Source organism: Magnolia sinica, chromosome 18 (assembly GCF_029962835.1).
Source record: "Magnolia sinica isolate HGM2019 chromosome 18, MsV1, whole genome shotgun sequence".
NCBI lineage: Eukaryota > Viridiplantae > Streptophyta > Magnoliopsida > Magnoliales > Magnoliaceae > Magnolia > Magnolia sinica.
In genome coordinates, this window is record NC_080590.1 from 3,804,110 (window position 1) to 3,820,188 (window position 16,079).

General features: G+C 40.5%; 1 protein-coding gene across 1 annotated transcript; it reads left to right on the top strand.

Moving 5' to 3' along the window:
* The first annotated feature begins 6,341 nt into the window (after positions 1 to 6,341).
* On the top strand, positions 6,342 to 9,200 carry LOC131233110 (probable xyloglucan endotransglucosylase/hydrolase protein 30). Its single transcript, XM_058229715.1, has 4 exons — positions 6,342 to 6,589; positions 6,685 to 6,785; positions 7,337 to 7,545; positions 8,528 to 9,200. Exons 1-4 carry the CDS (start codon positions 6,400 to 6,402, stop codon positions 9,054 to 9,056), a joined length of 1,029 nt encoding a protein of 342 aa, XP_058085698.1. The 5' UTR covers positions 6,342 to 6,399; the 3' UTR covers positions 9,057 to 9,200.
* The last annotated feature ends 6,879 nt before the right edge of the window (positions 9,201 to 16,079 follow it).

Genomic DNA, 16,079 nt, shown 5'->3' on the forward strand with positions numbered 1-16,079 from the left:
ATTGGTGTGATTTTGTGCGGCAGCTGGACATAACAGACAGACCATATAGATCAAAATGGAATGTTCTAGTAACCTAGTGCAACTAGGCGCACTTCGGGAGACACGCTCCTTGGACAGTCCAACTAGCCTATTTTGACCGGCCATTAGGTCTAGCACACTGCACACGTACCATACTGTATAATCCTTCAAATAGGTCTGCCCATACGATAGTGTATAACATGGATGGTCGAGATTACATAAGAATATTTCTTAAGTAAAATAGGCAATTTTAAGAATTTTTTGGCGGTATCAGCATCGTCTTCCTTTGTGTTCTAAAGAATCACTTAAATTTATCAATCCTAACCATCCAATCAAAGGTCAAGATATAGACGACTATAAAAAGAAGATCGATTTGTGGAGGGAGTTTATAATCTATCTGTGCGATGTTTTCATGGTATCGATTGGACAGACAGGACCAATCGAGAGTCCAAACGTCGCGATGCAACTAAGGAGCACTATAACTTGAAGTAACCGAAAGCACTGGATCATATCTAAATTATATATTATATTATGGGATTTTTAACGCGTAATTCATGGGAAATCACGGTTTTACGGGACGATTCGAATTTACCATAATTGCTTTATAGAGTTGGAGGATTTTTAAGGTCCACTCTTGTTTGTAAGGCATCCTACCCGACCAAAGAGGTGTACCCAATCATGGAAATGAGATAAATAAAAAATAAAAGTGATCTAATCATTAGTGGCCCACAACCAGAAAATAAAAAATAAAAAATCACACCAATAAAAATAACTAGAGAAAATTACCACTGTACACGCTACCTTTTATCCATCGTCTTCTACGAAAGTCCGACACTTATGGTCCCAACTTAGACCTTGCACGTACGGACAGAGCATTTCAGGACGAAAATACCCCGGCTTTTCCATAGCATTGCACGTACGGACAGGGGTATTTTCGTCCTCTAAAAATGCTCTTTCCCTACATACAAGGTCTAAGTTGGTAAGATAAGTTTTGCACTCCTCATCAAAGACGCTGGATAAAAGGTGGCATCTACAGTGATAATTTTCTCAAAAAACTATAAATTCAAGTGCGGCCCACCTGACATTGGATTCACATGATTTTTAGTTTATCTGATCACCATGATCAGGTCGGCCCACCTGACGTTGGATTCACGTGATTTTTAGTTTATCTGATCATCGTGATCAGGTCATGATCAGGTGTACCTATCCAACGCGTTGGATGTCACCCACAACCCACGTGGTTAAGAAAAGCAAACGAGGGTGACATCCCCTTAAATGCACGTGACTCTCATCAAACGCGGATGCATCTTTTGGTAAAATCAGTTGACGAATTAAGCGTAAAATCACTTTCCTATCACGTGCATTGAATCTTCATGTCCGCAGGATGTCCATGTTCGTAACAAGCTTAGTTGTTGGTTCGTTGCGACTGACTATTGGAGTTGTGGTGGTGTAAGTCATTGAATGTAGACCATCCATCTGGTTGAGGCCTATGTTGGATAGCTAAAACTTGTAATCATTACATTTTATCTTTTAAAACTTTCGCCCCTTGAATGTGGATAGTCATCCCTTGGAGTTTAGTCGTACGGTTGAATCCTGAAGGCCACAGATCGGACTGATTAGTTGAATCACGATGTGGATGTCTTACAATGGTCCATCCGTGGTGGGCTCACAAGGCGGGCGATCTGGATTCGCCGACCACAAAGCTACGTGTACGATGATGAATCTCACTTAACCAACATTATTCATCGCGATGAACCAGAGACTCCCGGAACAGAAATGCGAGTAAATGCCAGCGTGGCATTTATCACGCCACCGGTACTCTCGGTCTCGGATTTCCAGGGACAGGAAGAAACTTTCTATTCTTCCGTGGCTGGGAGAAATCTACGACAACACGACCAGACAGCCCCCAAAGGAGAGGATAACTACGAAAACACCCTTCTCGATCGTTTTTTTCCAATTGTTTTTGCCAAAACATCAAACGGTCCAACGAGTCCAATACTGATAAACTGTCCATTTTGTACGACATCTAACCCGTCCAAAAGGTTGACCTCACCACAAATATCATCTGTACCAAGAAAATGGAAGATCCATTAACTGGATAGTGCACATCATGTCCTTTGGATCAGATCAGCAGCTCTCCCATTTCCATTGTTTGGCCCACTTGAGAACTAGATATGACTGATTTTTGCGGGGTGGGACGGGGCCAGATTTTAGACGCATTGGATGTAATACACAGGTAGGGCTGTCAACGGGCCGGACTTGGGGTTGGTATTGGTGTGGATTGTGAGCTGTTTCGGCCGGGGCCATCAGAACGGCCCAATTTAAAATTCTGATTTAGCAGGCTCGAGCCCGGCCTATTGACACCCCTAAATTTAGACCAATGATCCGATGTCTAAGACGATTTCATTCGCTTGATATTTCACATGGGGATATCTACCAATCTGTCCACTAGAACAACAGTTCTGATTACAAGACGTGGCTGCCACGTGTGCAGAACTGGATGGAAATCTTATGCGGTTGCCTGCATATTAAAATTCTTGTCAAGGGAATTTAAAGTCATTCAGCCGCCTCAGTCGAACTTCATTCATTTTCCGAGGTGCGTCAGCGGCTTGAAGCCGGTTCCTCTGCATCTGCGGTAGATAAACGTATTATACAGCTACGCGTGTGAGGCCACCGTGGGGTAGTGACCACACAAGGAACTGTCGAAATCAGCTGTAGAGTATCCGGCTTTTGGATAGACGCAATATCCTTTTCGGAGTAAAATGACCGAAAAAAACAGAACAGTCGAATGAGCTATTTCCGAAACGCTTTTGGAGTAAAATGACCAAAAAGGACTGCCTACAAGTAAACAATACCCAATCTCTCCTCAATGACTATATTTTAACTTCAGTGGGACCTCCATGTGATCATGAAACTTTGGGAAACGGATTGGCTACTTCCGCTGCCACCAGCCCCTTGGCTGGTGGTCGGTGCTCTGTGGCCCCACCATGATGCATGTGTTTCATCCATTTTAACATATAATTTTAAGTCTTGATTTAAAAAATGAGATGGATATAAATATCGGGTAACCACACCACAGGAAAACAATGGTGATTGGATAGCCACCATTAAAATCCTATTAAGGCCCACTGTGCTGTTTATTTGACATCCATTCTGTTGATTAGGTCATAAATATTCAGATGAAGGGAAAAAAACAAAGATCATCTTGATCCAAAACTTTTATAGCCCTCAAAATGTTTTTAATGGTCGATGTTTATTCAACATTGTTTCATGTAATGTGGTCCACTTGAGATTGGGGTATACCTCATTTTTGGTCTAATACCATAAAATGATCTAGAAAAATAGATGGACGTCATGGATGAAACACATACATCATGGTGGGGCTCACAAAGCACCAACCATTAGCCATTGGCTAGTGTTCGGAGAGTAGCCAATCCGTTTCCAAAACTTTGTGCCGTCTAAAATGGGAGCGGAGTAGGTGAGACACTAGATCCAGGGTGGTACCCTGACTGTGGGGCCCATTGTGATGTATTTGACTACATCCATGTAGTCCCTTCACATTGAAAGCTCTTTTTAAGGAATGATCTAAAAAATGAAGTAGATTCGAATTTCAAGTGGACCATAATACAGTGGTAATTGACCATTAGAAACTTTCCGTGGCCAAAAGTTTTGGATCAAGTTGATATTTGTGTGGTCTCTTTTGTTGTGTTTTTTATAATAAAAATAAATTTCAAAAATAAAAGTTATTTTTAGAAAGTAAATAAATATATTAATTATTTAAACTTTTCATAAATAGTGTGTATATCCAGTCGGTAAGAGAAGAGATTTTTACTTATGTAACCAGGGTTCAAATCTCCTTGAGGACGGCGGTGCGCACGCGCGCTGGGTATTATAATCCAGAAGATAATACTCTTAATCCTTGAGATTATATCATCTTCTGTACAATTACTCTCAATCTGATCTCTTGCTGAATCGGTGTCAAAACTAGAGATTTTCTTTATTTGCACTTGCTGGAAATTTCAGAAAAAGGGCGGTAAATTTGTCTTGAGAAATTGACTGTTCAAGTCGAGCCTTGAACCCGATAGATCTGATCATTTTGCTATCGTTTTCTTCTATCCTCCGTTGTGTACAAGAAACTCTTATATTTCTAAAATTCTAACATCTTCATCCACATCTTTATCACCTTATCAAGATGTCGATGGTAAATAAACATTCCTAGGGCCCTGTGAAAATTTTAACGGTGGGAATTTGGTCACTATTGTTTGATGTGGTATGGTCCACATAAGAATTGGATATATTTTTGTGACCATATTTTTAAATAAGCTTTCAAAATGGTTGAACGGATTGAGTGCAACTCATTTGCATACCACTAGCCCTACCCTCTAATAATCACCTTAATGTTTAAAACGTCGTTTTTATGGTTTGAATAAGAAACCAATCTCATTCGATATAAGTAATATACAATCAAGTTTGATATATCGTACACATCACATGTAACAGAATCTAAAACACAGAGGCAACATCTTTAACACTGGGATCATGGTGATCCCAATGCAACCTAATGAAACATATTTGCTAAGCTCACACGCCTACCATCCATCTCCATGAAGCTCATTCGCAAATATATAACGAGGTGCAACATCTAAGCTTTCCATCGAATGGCCCATTGTTGACTATACAAATGAATGGCAGGAAATAATATATTTGGCTGTCGACATCATCATCATCATCATCGTGATGAGATGCAAGATATCAGTAAAACAACTCTATTTTATATTATTATCTTCTTTCTAATGAATGAATTAGAGAAATATTGGATGACCATGAGTACACTATTTTATTTGGAGCAGGTCCATGGGTTGGTAATCTAAACCATCGTCCACCCACCTAGATTTATTGGATGACCATGAGTACACTATTTTATCATCCGCGACTAAACTTTCCCCGTGGTGTATCCTACTAGAGTTTTGAATAGATCTTATTTTGGGTCTGAAATCCTAAAATGAGCTGGCATAGATGATGGGTGGAGTGGATTCCACACACATTGTACGGTAGGCCTATAGAGAGAACGGATTGGCTACTCCCCCTGCCACCAGCCCGGTGGCTGATGGTTGGTGCTCTGTGGGCCCCACCATGATGTATGTGTTTCATCCATTCCTTTCATCCATGTTTACATATCATTTTAGTTTTTTATCCCCAAAATGAGAGGGATATAAATCTCAAGTGGACCACACCACAGGAAAACAATAGTGATTGAATATCCACCATTAAAATCCTCCCAAGGCCCACGCTACAGTTTATTTGACATCCAATCTGTTGATTAGGTCATACAGACCCATATGAAGGGATAAAAGCAAATATCAGCTTGATCCAAAGTTTTTAATGGTCGAAGTTCATTCAACACTGTTTCCTGTAATGTGCTCCACTTGATATTGGGATATACCTCATTTTTTGTCTCATATCATAAAACGATCTAGAAAAATATTTGGACAGCATGGATGAAACACATACATCATGGTGGGGCCCATAGAGCACCGACCACCCGACCATCAGCCATTGGCTGGTGGCAGGGGGAGCTGCCAATCCATTTCCGCCTACAGGCCTTTTCTTTACTTTTTATTTATTAGAGGAGCGGGCGCGGCCTTCGGTAGATCCCTGGATTCACCAAGGTCAGTGGATTTCTGACTGTGGGGCCCACCTTGACGTATGTGTATTATATTCAAACCGTCCATCCGTTTCACCAGATCATTTTAGACACGATCCTAAAAATTCAGCCGATCCAAATCTCAGGTGGACCACATCACTGAAAACAGTGGCGATTGACCATTAAAATCTTCTAGGGGTCCACAAAAGTTTTAGATCATCCTGATATTAGTATGGCCCTTAATCCATGTCTATGTGACCTTATCAACAGGTTGAATGGAAAATAAATATTCCGGTGGGCCCAAGTGGTTTTTAATGGTGGGTGTTCATTAAAAAATGTTTCCTGTGTTACTGTCCAGTTGAGATTTTTATCAGCATATTTTTTGTGATAATAGCATGAAATGATCTTTAAAAACGGATGGACGGAGTGGATATATGACAGATACATCAATGTGGGCCCCACGGTTAGGGATACACCGAAGCCGCACCCTACAGGAACACCTTATCAGAGTGGGAAATTCGCGCTCCCCATCAAATAGGTAAAGGTCAGAAAATATGTGGCATCTCTGTTATTTCCCGAAAAATCGGGGTCATTCTGTCAACCAGCACATAAACGGTGGGAGCCAGATCAACGGTTGTCATCCCGTCTCTTTCTCTCGCTTCCTGTCCCTATCCCCTATTTCATCCCCTCTTGTATTTCTTGAGGAGAGGGTGGGGAGAGGAGCCAAAAGAAAGAAGATGGCTCTTTCTTCCACCTTGACGTTTCTCTCCTTCCTTCTCTCTCTCTCCTGCGTCGCCACCTTGACGCTTTCTTTCAACGTCTCCACGCTCTCCTTCGACGAAGCTTATTCCCCTCTCTTCGGTGACGGCAATCTCGTCCGTTCACCTGACGGAAAGAGCGTTCGTCTCCTCCTCGACCGTTACACCGGTATTCTATTCTATCAATCTATCCTCAACGCCGTTCGTTCTTCTGATTCCGTCATCTTTTCCGTTTTAACTCCTGTTATCTTCCATCTTTTTCAGGGTCAGGTTTCATATCTTCGGATCCCTACCAGCACGGATTGTTCAGCGCTTCCATCAAGCTGCCGTCGGAATATACGGCCGGCGTCGTCGTCGCCTTCTACGTGAGTGCCGCCGTTGATTTTTCCGTAATTTCGATTGGTTTCTCGAGCTTTTTGTGCAAAAAGATTTCGGTTTATTGCTTTCGATTTCCTTTCTGTTATTGGGATTTTCTTGCGGGATTCGGGAATCGATATGATTTCGTTCCTCGAACGGTTTCCGTAACGGCTTCGCTTTTTGTAAAATGACCGAATCGCCCATTCCCACCAAGGCTTTTAATCCCTATGCTGAATGGTTTTTTCGTCATTTCCGAATTACGTTGCGTCCCTCGCTTCCCCCGCGATGCCAGCTTTACGCGCCAAATATAGAAATCGTGTGGCCTACGTTGCTTCGTCGGGCCTACATGCAAAGATGGATGGTTAATCGAACCGTACATCATCTGTCCAATATCTTCCGTGGGCCATTGTCCAAAATTTTCGTAATTCGATGTTTAAGATCATGCGTTATCCGTCTACCTCAGGACAGATTGTGCCGATCATCCTATCATCTCTGCACGTTACCCATGCATGGATGTATGTGTATGTATGTATGTATGATGTATCTGTGTTTGTTGCAGACATCGAATGGGGATATATTCGAGAAGACGCACGACGAATTGGATTTTGAATTTCTGGGGAATATACAAGGAAAGCCATGGAGAGTGCAAACGAACTTGTACGGAAACGGGAGCGTGAGCCGTGGAAGGGAAGAGAGATATGTCTTGTGGTTCGATCCCACCAAGGAATTCCACCGATACAGCATCCTCTGGACACAGAAAAACGTCATGTGAGCCGTTGATTTCTAATTTTCTTTCTTTGTTGGGTTCTTCTTGTCCCCGCTTTAACTGACGGTTCTGATTTTACGATGATTTGGGAACGGTTAACCTGCTCTTGACCTTGAAAATTTCGACCCTGTTTGCCGGTATTTTGGTGTCATGTGGGTCCCACATGCATGGATATCAATATAACGAACGGTCTGAATACGTCGCTGAAGAACGGGTTCACCTTTAGCTTCAGAGTTGGATGGTGAGGATCGTTGGATCAGCGTATCGATGGATGGAACTGATCACCACACCAGTATCTGGAAGTGGGTCCCACCTGTCGATAAGAAAATGCCAAAAATGCCCTTGCTATTCTAAACCTGTTCTATGTGGCTTGTCAATTTGGTTACAATCACGAGGGGTAGCTATTTGTCTTCCCTTCGATTCTCTTTTCAAGAGAAAGCTTGGGGCGCAAGTTAACCGTTGTGAACCCCATGGGCTCATTTAAGCCCGTGGGGCGAGAAAGTCAAAATTCTCCAACTTACCGACCTTTGAATACGTGCCTGTTTTACGAAAAAGTCCAGCCACCCGTTTTTTAACAAACTCACGCTAGATTCTAGACCAAGACCACAATTCTAGCTCATGTGTAACCTGTGCTGAACATCCGAGCCGTTCAAACGGTGGGTCAAATAAAAAGATCATATATGATGAAAATTAGGATGGCCCACTCATAAGGACGGTTGGCTGAACCGTTGAAATCAATGGACAACCAACTTAGTGGATTCGGTAAAGTGGTGGATGTGAAAGTTCACATGCAACGTTCCTCATTTTTTGAAAAAAAAAAAGAAAAAAGCGTAAGGCACCAGATGCGACTTTCTGGTATTGGATGGTTGCGATTGTCTGATCAGTGCAGTTTCTTTGGACATTTACGATCTGGATTGATTGATGATAGTGCGTGATAGCACGAATTTGTACTAATATGCAACTTCTGTCCATGATCTTCATCAGATTCTACATCGATGAGGTCCCGATCCGGGAAGTAATCCGCAGTGACGAGATGGGCGGCGATTACCCATCGAAGCCGATGTCCCTCTACGCCACCATATGGGATGGATCGACATGGGCCACGTCGGGTGGCCGGTACAAGGTCAACTACAAGTACGCACCCTTCGTTTCCGAATTCACAGATCTCGTCCTCCATGGCTGCGCCATCGATCCCATCCAGCAGCTCCCCACCCCCAAATGCTCCGGGCCTAATGCCGACCTTTCGGATGCCGACTATGCTGAGGTGACGCCAGAGAGGCGGGTCGCCATGCAGCAGTTCCGGGAGAAGTACATGATCTACTCGTACTGCTACGATATTCTGCGGTACCCGGTCCCACCGCCAGAGTGCGTCATAGTGCCGGCGGAGAAGAAGCTGTTCAAGGACAGTGGTCACTTGAAGTTTGCTTACCACCGCCATCGCCGCCATCATCGTTCGAAGCGGAGCCAGAGCCGGAGAGGGTCGGTGAGGCAGGAGAGAACGGCCGATATGTGAATCGATTTTATACATTTTGATATCGGTTTGGTGGTAGCTGATATTGAGTTTCGGTATTGTGGATATGCTGTTATTATTTTTATATTATTATGTTTATGATGAAAAGGAAAATTGAATTTTATTGGAATAATATTTGATTGATTATTTGTTTGTGTGAAATAGATGGATGGATTTTGGTGGTTTGGATTGCATCCAGAATGAGTTGGTTTCTCTGATCACACCCCGTTTGTACTGCTTTACGAGAAATGAACTGGGGTTCTTAGTCGTGAAAATCTAACGGTCAGTAATTCGATTTGGACTGTACTTATTGTTCAAGACAGACTTGATTAAATACCGTGCGAAAATTGCTTGGATCCCATAATTCTAGCCGTCCAATCAATGGCTTATGAAGTGGAGGGTTAAGATGATATTGGAAGAATCACTTTATTCGGACAAACCTGACGGATTGATGAGATGCCATACAAAATTCACGTTCAGTGGGTGTATTTGATTTGTATGGTAGCTAATGGAGTGTGTGCTGGACCTATGTTCGGTATGGATTGATCAGTTGGGTTGCTCCAACTACGTTCACTAGATCATTTCTCTTGCTTAATACAATAATACAACCTCAGATGGGCCGTTGTTGATAAGCCACGTTGACAGGTGACCTTGTTAGACACGTGGCGTGAAAAGCTTAATAATGATTAAGCCCTCGGATGGGCCATTGTTGAAAAGCCACACTAAAAGGTGATCTTGTTAGACACGTGGCATGAAAAACATGATAAGGATTAAGTACTAATTTTGATTTTCTCTCACCCATAAACTGATTTTGGATAAATATCACAAAGATAATCTCTGTCCAAGTAGAGTTTGAGATAGGATCTTACAAGTTGAAGTGTACAATTGCATGGCAGCCCCACCACACAGTTCATGATATAATCTTGTGGGATTTAATTGTGCCACGTTTTACATCGAGCACTCAAGGATGCGGCTTCGGTGAATCAACCCAGATTGATGGATTCCTGTAAGGGACATGGTGATTATTGTGCCTTGTGTATATGCCGTCCATCAATCTCGCTAGATCGTTTTTTTGGGTACAAACTCAAAAATGAGGCAGATGCAATTGTCAGGTGGACCACACTACAGAGACAGCGATGATCATCTATGAAATACTTCTCAGCAGTGACAAAAGTTTTGAATGAAGCTGATATTTGAGTGGCCCTTTCATTCGGGTCTTTGTGACCTTATTGATAGGTTGGATGTTCTGGTGGCCTCAAAAAGTTTTTAATGGCGGGTATTTAACCACCGTTGTTTTCGGTGGTATGGTTCACTTGAGATTTAAATGTGCTACAATTTTGGGCCCATACCTTAAATTGGTCTTCAAAATGGATGAACACCATGAATATAATACTTACACATCATGGATGGCTCTGCAGTCAAAATTGCCTGAAGCCACTTCCTTCACAACTTTCAAAATGCTTAAATACGAAGAAATCTTTGATAGCATCATGTGGTCCAATTAAATCTTATTATCTTGCAATATCACGTAACGTATAAATTAATCCATTGGACTCGGGAAAACATAGATATTATTTTTTGTAAACCCTTCTCCTTTGATAAAGGCAAACCATTGATTAGAGTGAACACACGAGAAGAGTTTATAAATTTAAACCGTTGAAATCGCCTGCAGCGTCCGCAGTTTACATACACAACCATACACATCATCGTATTTATTTGGGTAGTTGGAATTAGTTTAGAACTCCCTTTCAGTTGTGCTTGTAGACCGTGGCCCACCACAGCGTTGCTAGGTAGATGGACGGTTCCTATCATCTTACCCACAGCTGCATACCAGCTCCATTTGGTAATTTAAGCAGTAAGACCAAAACGAACTCCTTTTGTATTTCAGGATGGAATCAATTCCAGGAATCTACTTTCCAAGGCACTTGCCGTATTGTGTCGTCATCATGCAGGCATTACATGCATGTCGAATGTGGACTGCCCATCGGTTGTTTTTAACCGTCCATTTTTCTTATACACGTGTGACTCACCTGATGACCGGTTTGGACTCTTTCTTAGGCCCCAACTCTTGCACGGTATAGCCTACCTGATGTTTAGCCAACAATCATGGGTCATCAACATCTAGTGTGGGAGACTTTTAGGGATGGCCCATGGACAATTGGTCACATCATATCAATGGTCTGGATCACTGAACCGTGGGCCCCACTTGTCCACTGACTAGGCACGCATCTCTACAGATAAAGTAGTGCAATTTTAAGGATGGAATGAAGGGAGTAGAACATCTGCTGATATGAATATTTCCTCACTTCATGCGAAAGAATGAAAAGTGGTGGGCCATGCTCTTCCGAAAATACAAATGTTTGAATGATTGCAGCTTCAGAGGCTGATGGGGCCACCCATACTTTCTATTTATGGTAGGTTCCCTTATATATATATAAAGCTGGGATGGGGGAGATTTGGCGTTTTGGTGGGCTGTGGTTGAGTTGTTGCCAGCTGGTTGGAGACACCCTTAGCTGACCTGGCATATTTATTGCTTTATTGCTTTTTTAATTAAGAAAATCTCCTGTGTAAGCTGAGCTGGTCCAAAAGTGGCCCGCTTAAGTCTGCTCGGATTTTGAGCTCGGCTGATGGTCAGTGATCTAAACCGTTGATATGGTGTTCCCATTCGGGATGAGAAAATCATGACCTTTCAATGGGTAGTCAGCAAATAGATAGTTAACAAAGAAGATATTTTTGCATGAGGATCGACACTATCCTATAAATGGTACCGTTTGGATAACAGGACCATGGGACATACCTGTCCAAACTGTTAACCTGAGTGTACCGTGGTGTTTTGTTAACTCCATCCACACCATTCATTTGGTAGTTCTCACTATGGATGGGCCATGGTCCAGAAATTGCATGAATTGGACCATCCTAACCGTCCAGTCAGAACAAGTACACAACTTCCGTTTTAGGGTTTCTAAAAAGTCCGTTTGCAACCTCACAAGTCCTTGGTTGAGTGGTTAGGAACTTAGGATTGTCTTATCGGCGTAAGTTTTGGTTATGGCCCATTGGTTTTTACTTTTATTTGCTTTTCTTCCCTTATTTGCCGCTCTCATTAGTAATCGGACTCTACGCAAGGAGCATCCAATTGGCGGGCCTCGGATTTGGGTTGCCTAACAAACGGTCTGATGTAACGTTGGTATTTATAATATTATGTAAGAGGTATCATCCAATGCTCGCGCGAGCAATATTTATACAACAAGCAGGGTCCATCATACAGTAATCGGGGCCATTGAGAGGTTTGATATTTACACATACGTGCAAAGCCCCACCATCCACATGGTGGCACATGTGCCAATATTGAACACGTGAGCAAGATTGATCTTTCCATCTTGTTTAGGTCTTCTCACGTAAATCAGGCCCATTTGAGATCTAGACCACGTCCATTTTGTCTTGTATGTATACTGTGGCCCACTTGAGGGGTGAAGCGGCCTGATTTTTGGGGCAAGAGATCTAAGCAGTGTGGCCCACCTTATAGAAACTAGCAGGTAGGAAAAGTGCGTCCTCTAACAGGGCATAGGGTACAGGGTAAGTAGAAAAATAACTAAATAAAAATAAAAACCTTTAATATGTGACTTTGACATTGAGTAATCCATTTGAAGAGGAGAAATGATCCAATACAGCGTCTGTACTGAAATTTTTACACATCCATTTTTTAAAGCCAACATGTCACATGTGTAGAATATCCCATCTTTATAAAAGGTGTGCCCCATCGTGATGATCACCTGGTATCAAAATCAGGCCGATCCACTTGTTGGGCGAACCATAGCAATACAAAATTTTATGCCATTTGCTACCTCAATATTGAAGTTGAGTCCTCGTCTATATGTGGAATGGCCTTATTTTTGTATTATGTGATCACCATGGTGTAGCCTCCGTTTCAGGTGGTTAAATTATCCTAAACATCATGAAATATAGGAACTTCACTAGCACACGCAAGTTCATTTGTGTGGGACCATAGTTAGCTATCCAATTATAGTTCAAAAACTCAAAAACTCAAGATTGGACATGTGTGTAGCCATGTTTAGTCAATTAAAAGACTCACAAACTCCTTAATCAACTCAACTCAATTTTTTAATAATTGACATTTTATCATTCAGGGTGCGTTTGGATAGTAAGTTGTTTAAGGTGGACAACTTATTCTACAAATATCTTATCTTAATTTCTACCTATTAAGAAGATAAGTATATTTTGCGAACAACATACTAACTATTTGGTTTTTCTCTATTTTGTATCTCTTGATGCCTGCCTTTTGCAATTCATGAAAAGTTTAAAAAATAAAAAAAAAAAAAAAAATAAGTGCTCATAGAATTTTCAAGTAAGAAAATTACTTATAACTAATTATGAACCAAATTTACTTATTTGAAACAAGTCACTTATCTACTGATGTAAGTAGAAAAACTAAATAAGTTATTTTTTTTTATATACAACATTAAATAAGTAATTTATTTGAGATAAGTAAGTTTAGTTTATGATTAATTATAAATAATTTTTTATGTTTAAACTTATTTAATCACTTTACTTTAATAAATGAAAATCTAGATAAGCTAATTGAGACATAAGTAGCATATCTTAAATAACTTATGATCCAAATGCCTCTTTAATATATATGTTGCTCAAGTTGAGTTGGGTCCGGATGGGTAGAGTCAAGGTCTCTCATTCCTAAGCTATTGATATGGATGTGTCATGTCCAAATTTGGAGATTTTCAGATTGACTCCATAAGCCTATATAACTTTTTACACGGCTATCATAATTTTAGACTAGTTTACCTATTAAATTAATTGTGTAAGATGGTTGTGAACATTATAATTTAAAGGGACATTTGATGGGATTTTGAAAATAAGATAAGGTATTTAGGTCATTATACTTGAGCTTGTTTATCAATGTACCATTCATATTTTACTTGCTTCCAGTAAAGAGATGTGACAATTCTCACCATTTATCATCCTTTGTTCGATTTTTCAATTTTTTATGAAACGTGGAAAATATGGGCCATAACATTAATGATGACTCAAATCAAAAGTCAAATATAATTGTAAAGAAAATAAATAAGATAAATTTAATTATTATACTTTTATATTATAAATTTATCATTTTATAATCATGAGATTAAATAAACAAAATAACTAAATTATCATTGCAGTCAAATATAAGTGAAGCCACCACACAGTTATAAGCATAAATAATCATTACCTAATTATAATCATTTACTCATGTAATTGGAAAAAACCAAAGAGGCTTACCTTTTTCTTCTTTTTCTTTTTCTCTGGTGTTGCAAATGTCATACTTTTGAAATTAACAAAACTAGGAAAAATGATAAGTGTACCCACCATAATGATTTCCATACATCTATCATTTCTCTTTTCATATTGAAACTGGAAATTTAATTTGATTTTGACTTTTAAATATTACAATGAAAAATTAGTGTAACCAAATAACAAAAAAGCTCTTTAAAATTTATTAATAAACATTTTTTTCTATCATATTCATGAAATTAAGGATAAATACTTCATTTAATGCAGTCAACAGTCAAATTTCATAATCAATAAAAAAAAATATTATTTTACAATATTAAAAAAGAATGATCTTTTTTTTTTTTTTCAGCAAAAAGGAAAATTAACATACCTGGAAACCTCTTATAATTATTTTAGAATTGATGGGGTGTTTTATAGTCTTGTAATTGCATACTCTTAGTTGTCCATAGCACAAAGATCACACAAATTGGAAGATCCTATCCATCCAAAATTTGGACATAAGTTTATAGCCATCCAATTTCCAACCACTGAATGGGAAGGTTAGAATGGTTCCTTACAACTGCAGGTAATACTTCATTGCCTATTAAATATAGATGGTCGAAATTGTTGATTGAAATATATTTCAAAAACAATCTTTACTGTTCCTTTCATGGGCGTTTGATCCAATGGTCAGAACCGCCTAATCATTGTGATCTTAACAAGTGGTCCGCTGAGTGTGAGATGGACATTGTGATTTTAACATGTGGCCTGCCAAGTGTGGGATGGCCTTAGTGGACGGTCCAAATCAACTATTTTAGAGGAGAGAATGGCAGATAGAAGAAGAATAAGGAGTTATCTAAATCCCAACCAGTAAAGCGGCCACATGGCACACCTGTCATAGATCCAACCCGTGCATCCGGTGGGACCCACCTATTAGATTTATTGTCTAGAAGATTAGACTGATCCGATTATCAAGTAGGTAAAAGTGTACATTGAACGTGCACCGCTGATCAATTTCTCTTGACCATCGAAGACCATAACAGAGGCTGCACCATAACTACGGGAATTTTTGTACAAAATCCGGTCCGTCCACTTTCGGGACCATCATTTAACTGTGGAACACCAAACCATGGAGCTTATACGCTTGTAACCAGAAATAATCTTAAGCTCCATCCGTAGTACATCCTCGAGATTTCGGTTTGGACAAGCAAAACCCTCTATTGGTGATCCAAACCGTCAATATGGTGGGTCCCACCGTGAATGAGGAGTTGTACAAATATTCTGCTGAATAAACATTCATTACACCATTTGGTGGCCCGCAAAACGATGGTCAAGAAGAGAAGACATCGAAGAAAATGCATTTCATTGGATGCTTAGAGCTGCCAAATGTAGGGGTTTCTTCATGGCATGCTATGTCTGCATTGAAACCCACCCGACCGACGGTCATTAATCACCGAGCCCTGTGGCCCACTTGTCCATAATCGAGGCTCGAGATTACAGTGCACAATCCTAACATCGAGGTCAATAAGAACGTCTTTAACGGATTTCAGCCTGTAGAAGTGGGGGCCACTTGTCCCTATTATGTCGATTATTTGCTAGTCTGGCTGAGTAGTGAGAGCCATACTCATGCACTCGGCCATTTTACACTCTGGCATTCATGCACCTAAATCCAAACCATCCAAACAGTGTTAAATCATTTAGATGGGACATGACCCAAAAATCAGATTAATTAGATGAGCCTAGCCT

Coding starts and splice junctions, on each gene's coding strand:
- LOC131233110 (XM_058229715.1), top strand. CDS start 6,400: ATGGCTCTTTCTTCCACCTTGACGTTTCTCTCCTTCCTTCTCTCTCTC. Junction 6,590..6,684: donor CCTCCTCGACCGTTACACCG/GTATTCTATTCT, acceptor CATCTTTTTCAG/GGTCAGGTTTCATATCTTCG. Junction 6,786..7,336: donor GCGTCGTCGTCGCCTTCTAC/GTGAGTGCCGCC, acceptor TGTTTGTTGCAG/ACATCGAATGGGGATATATT.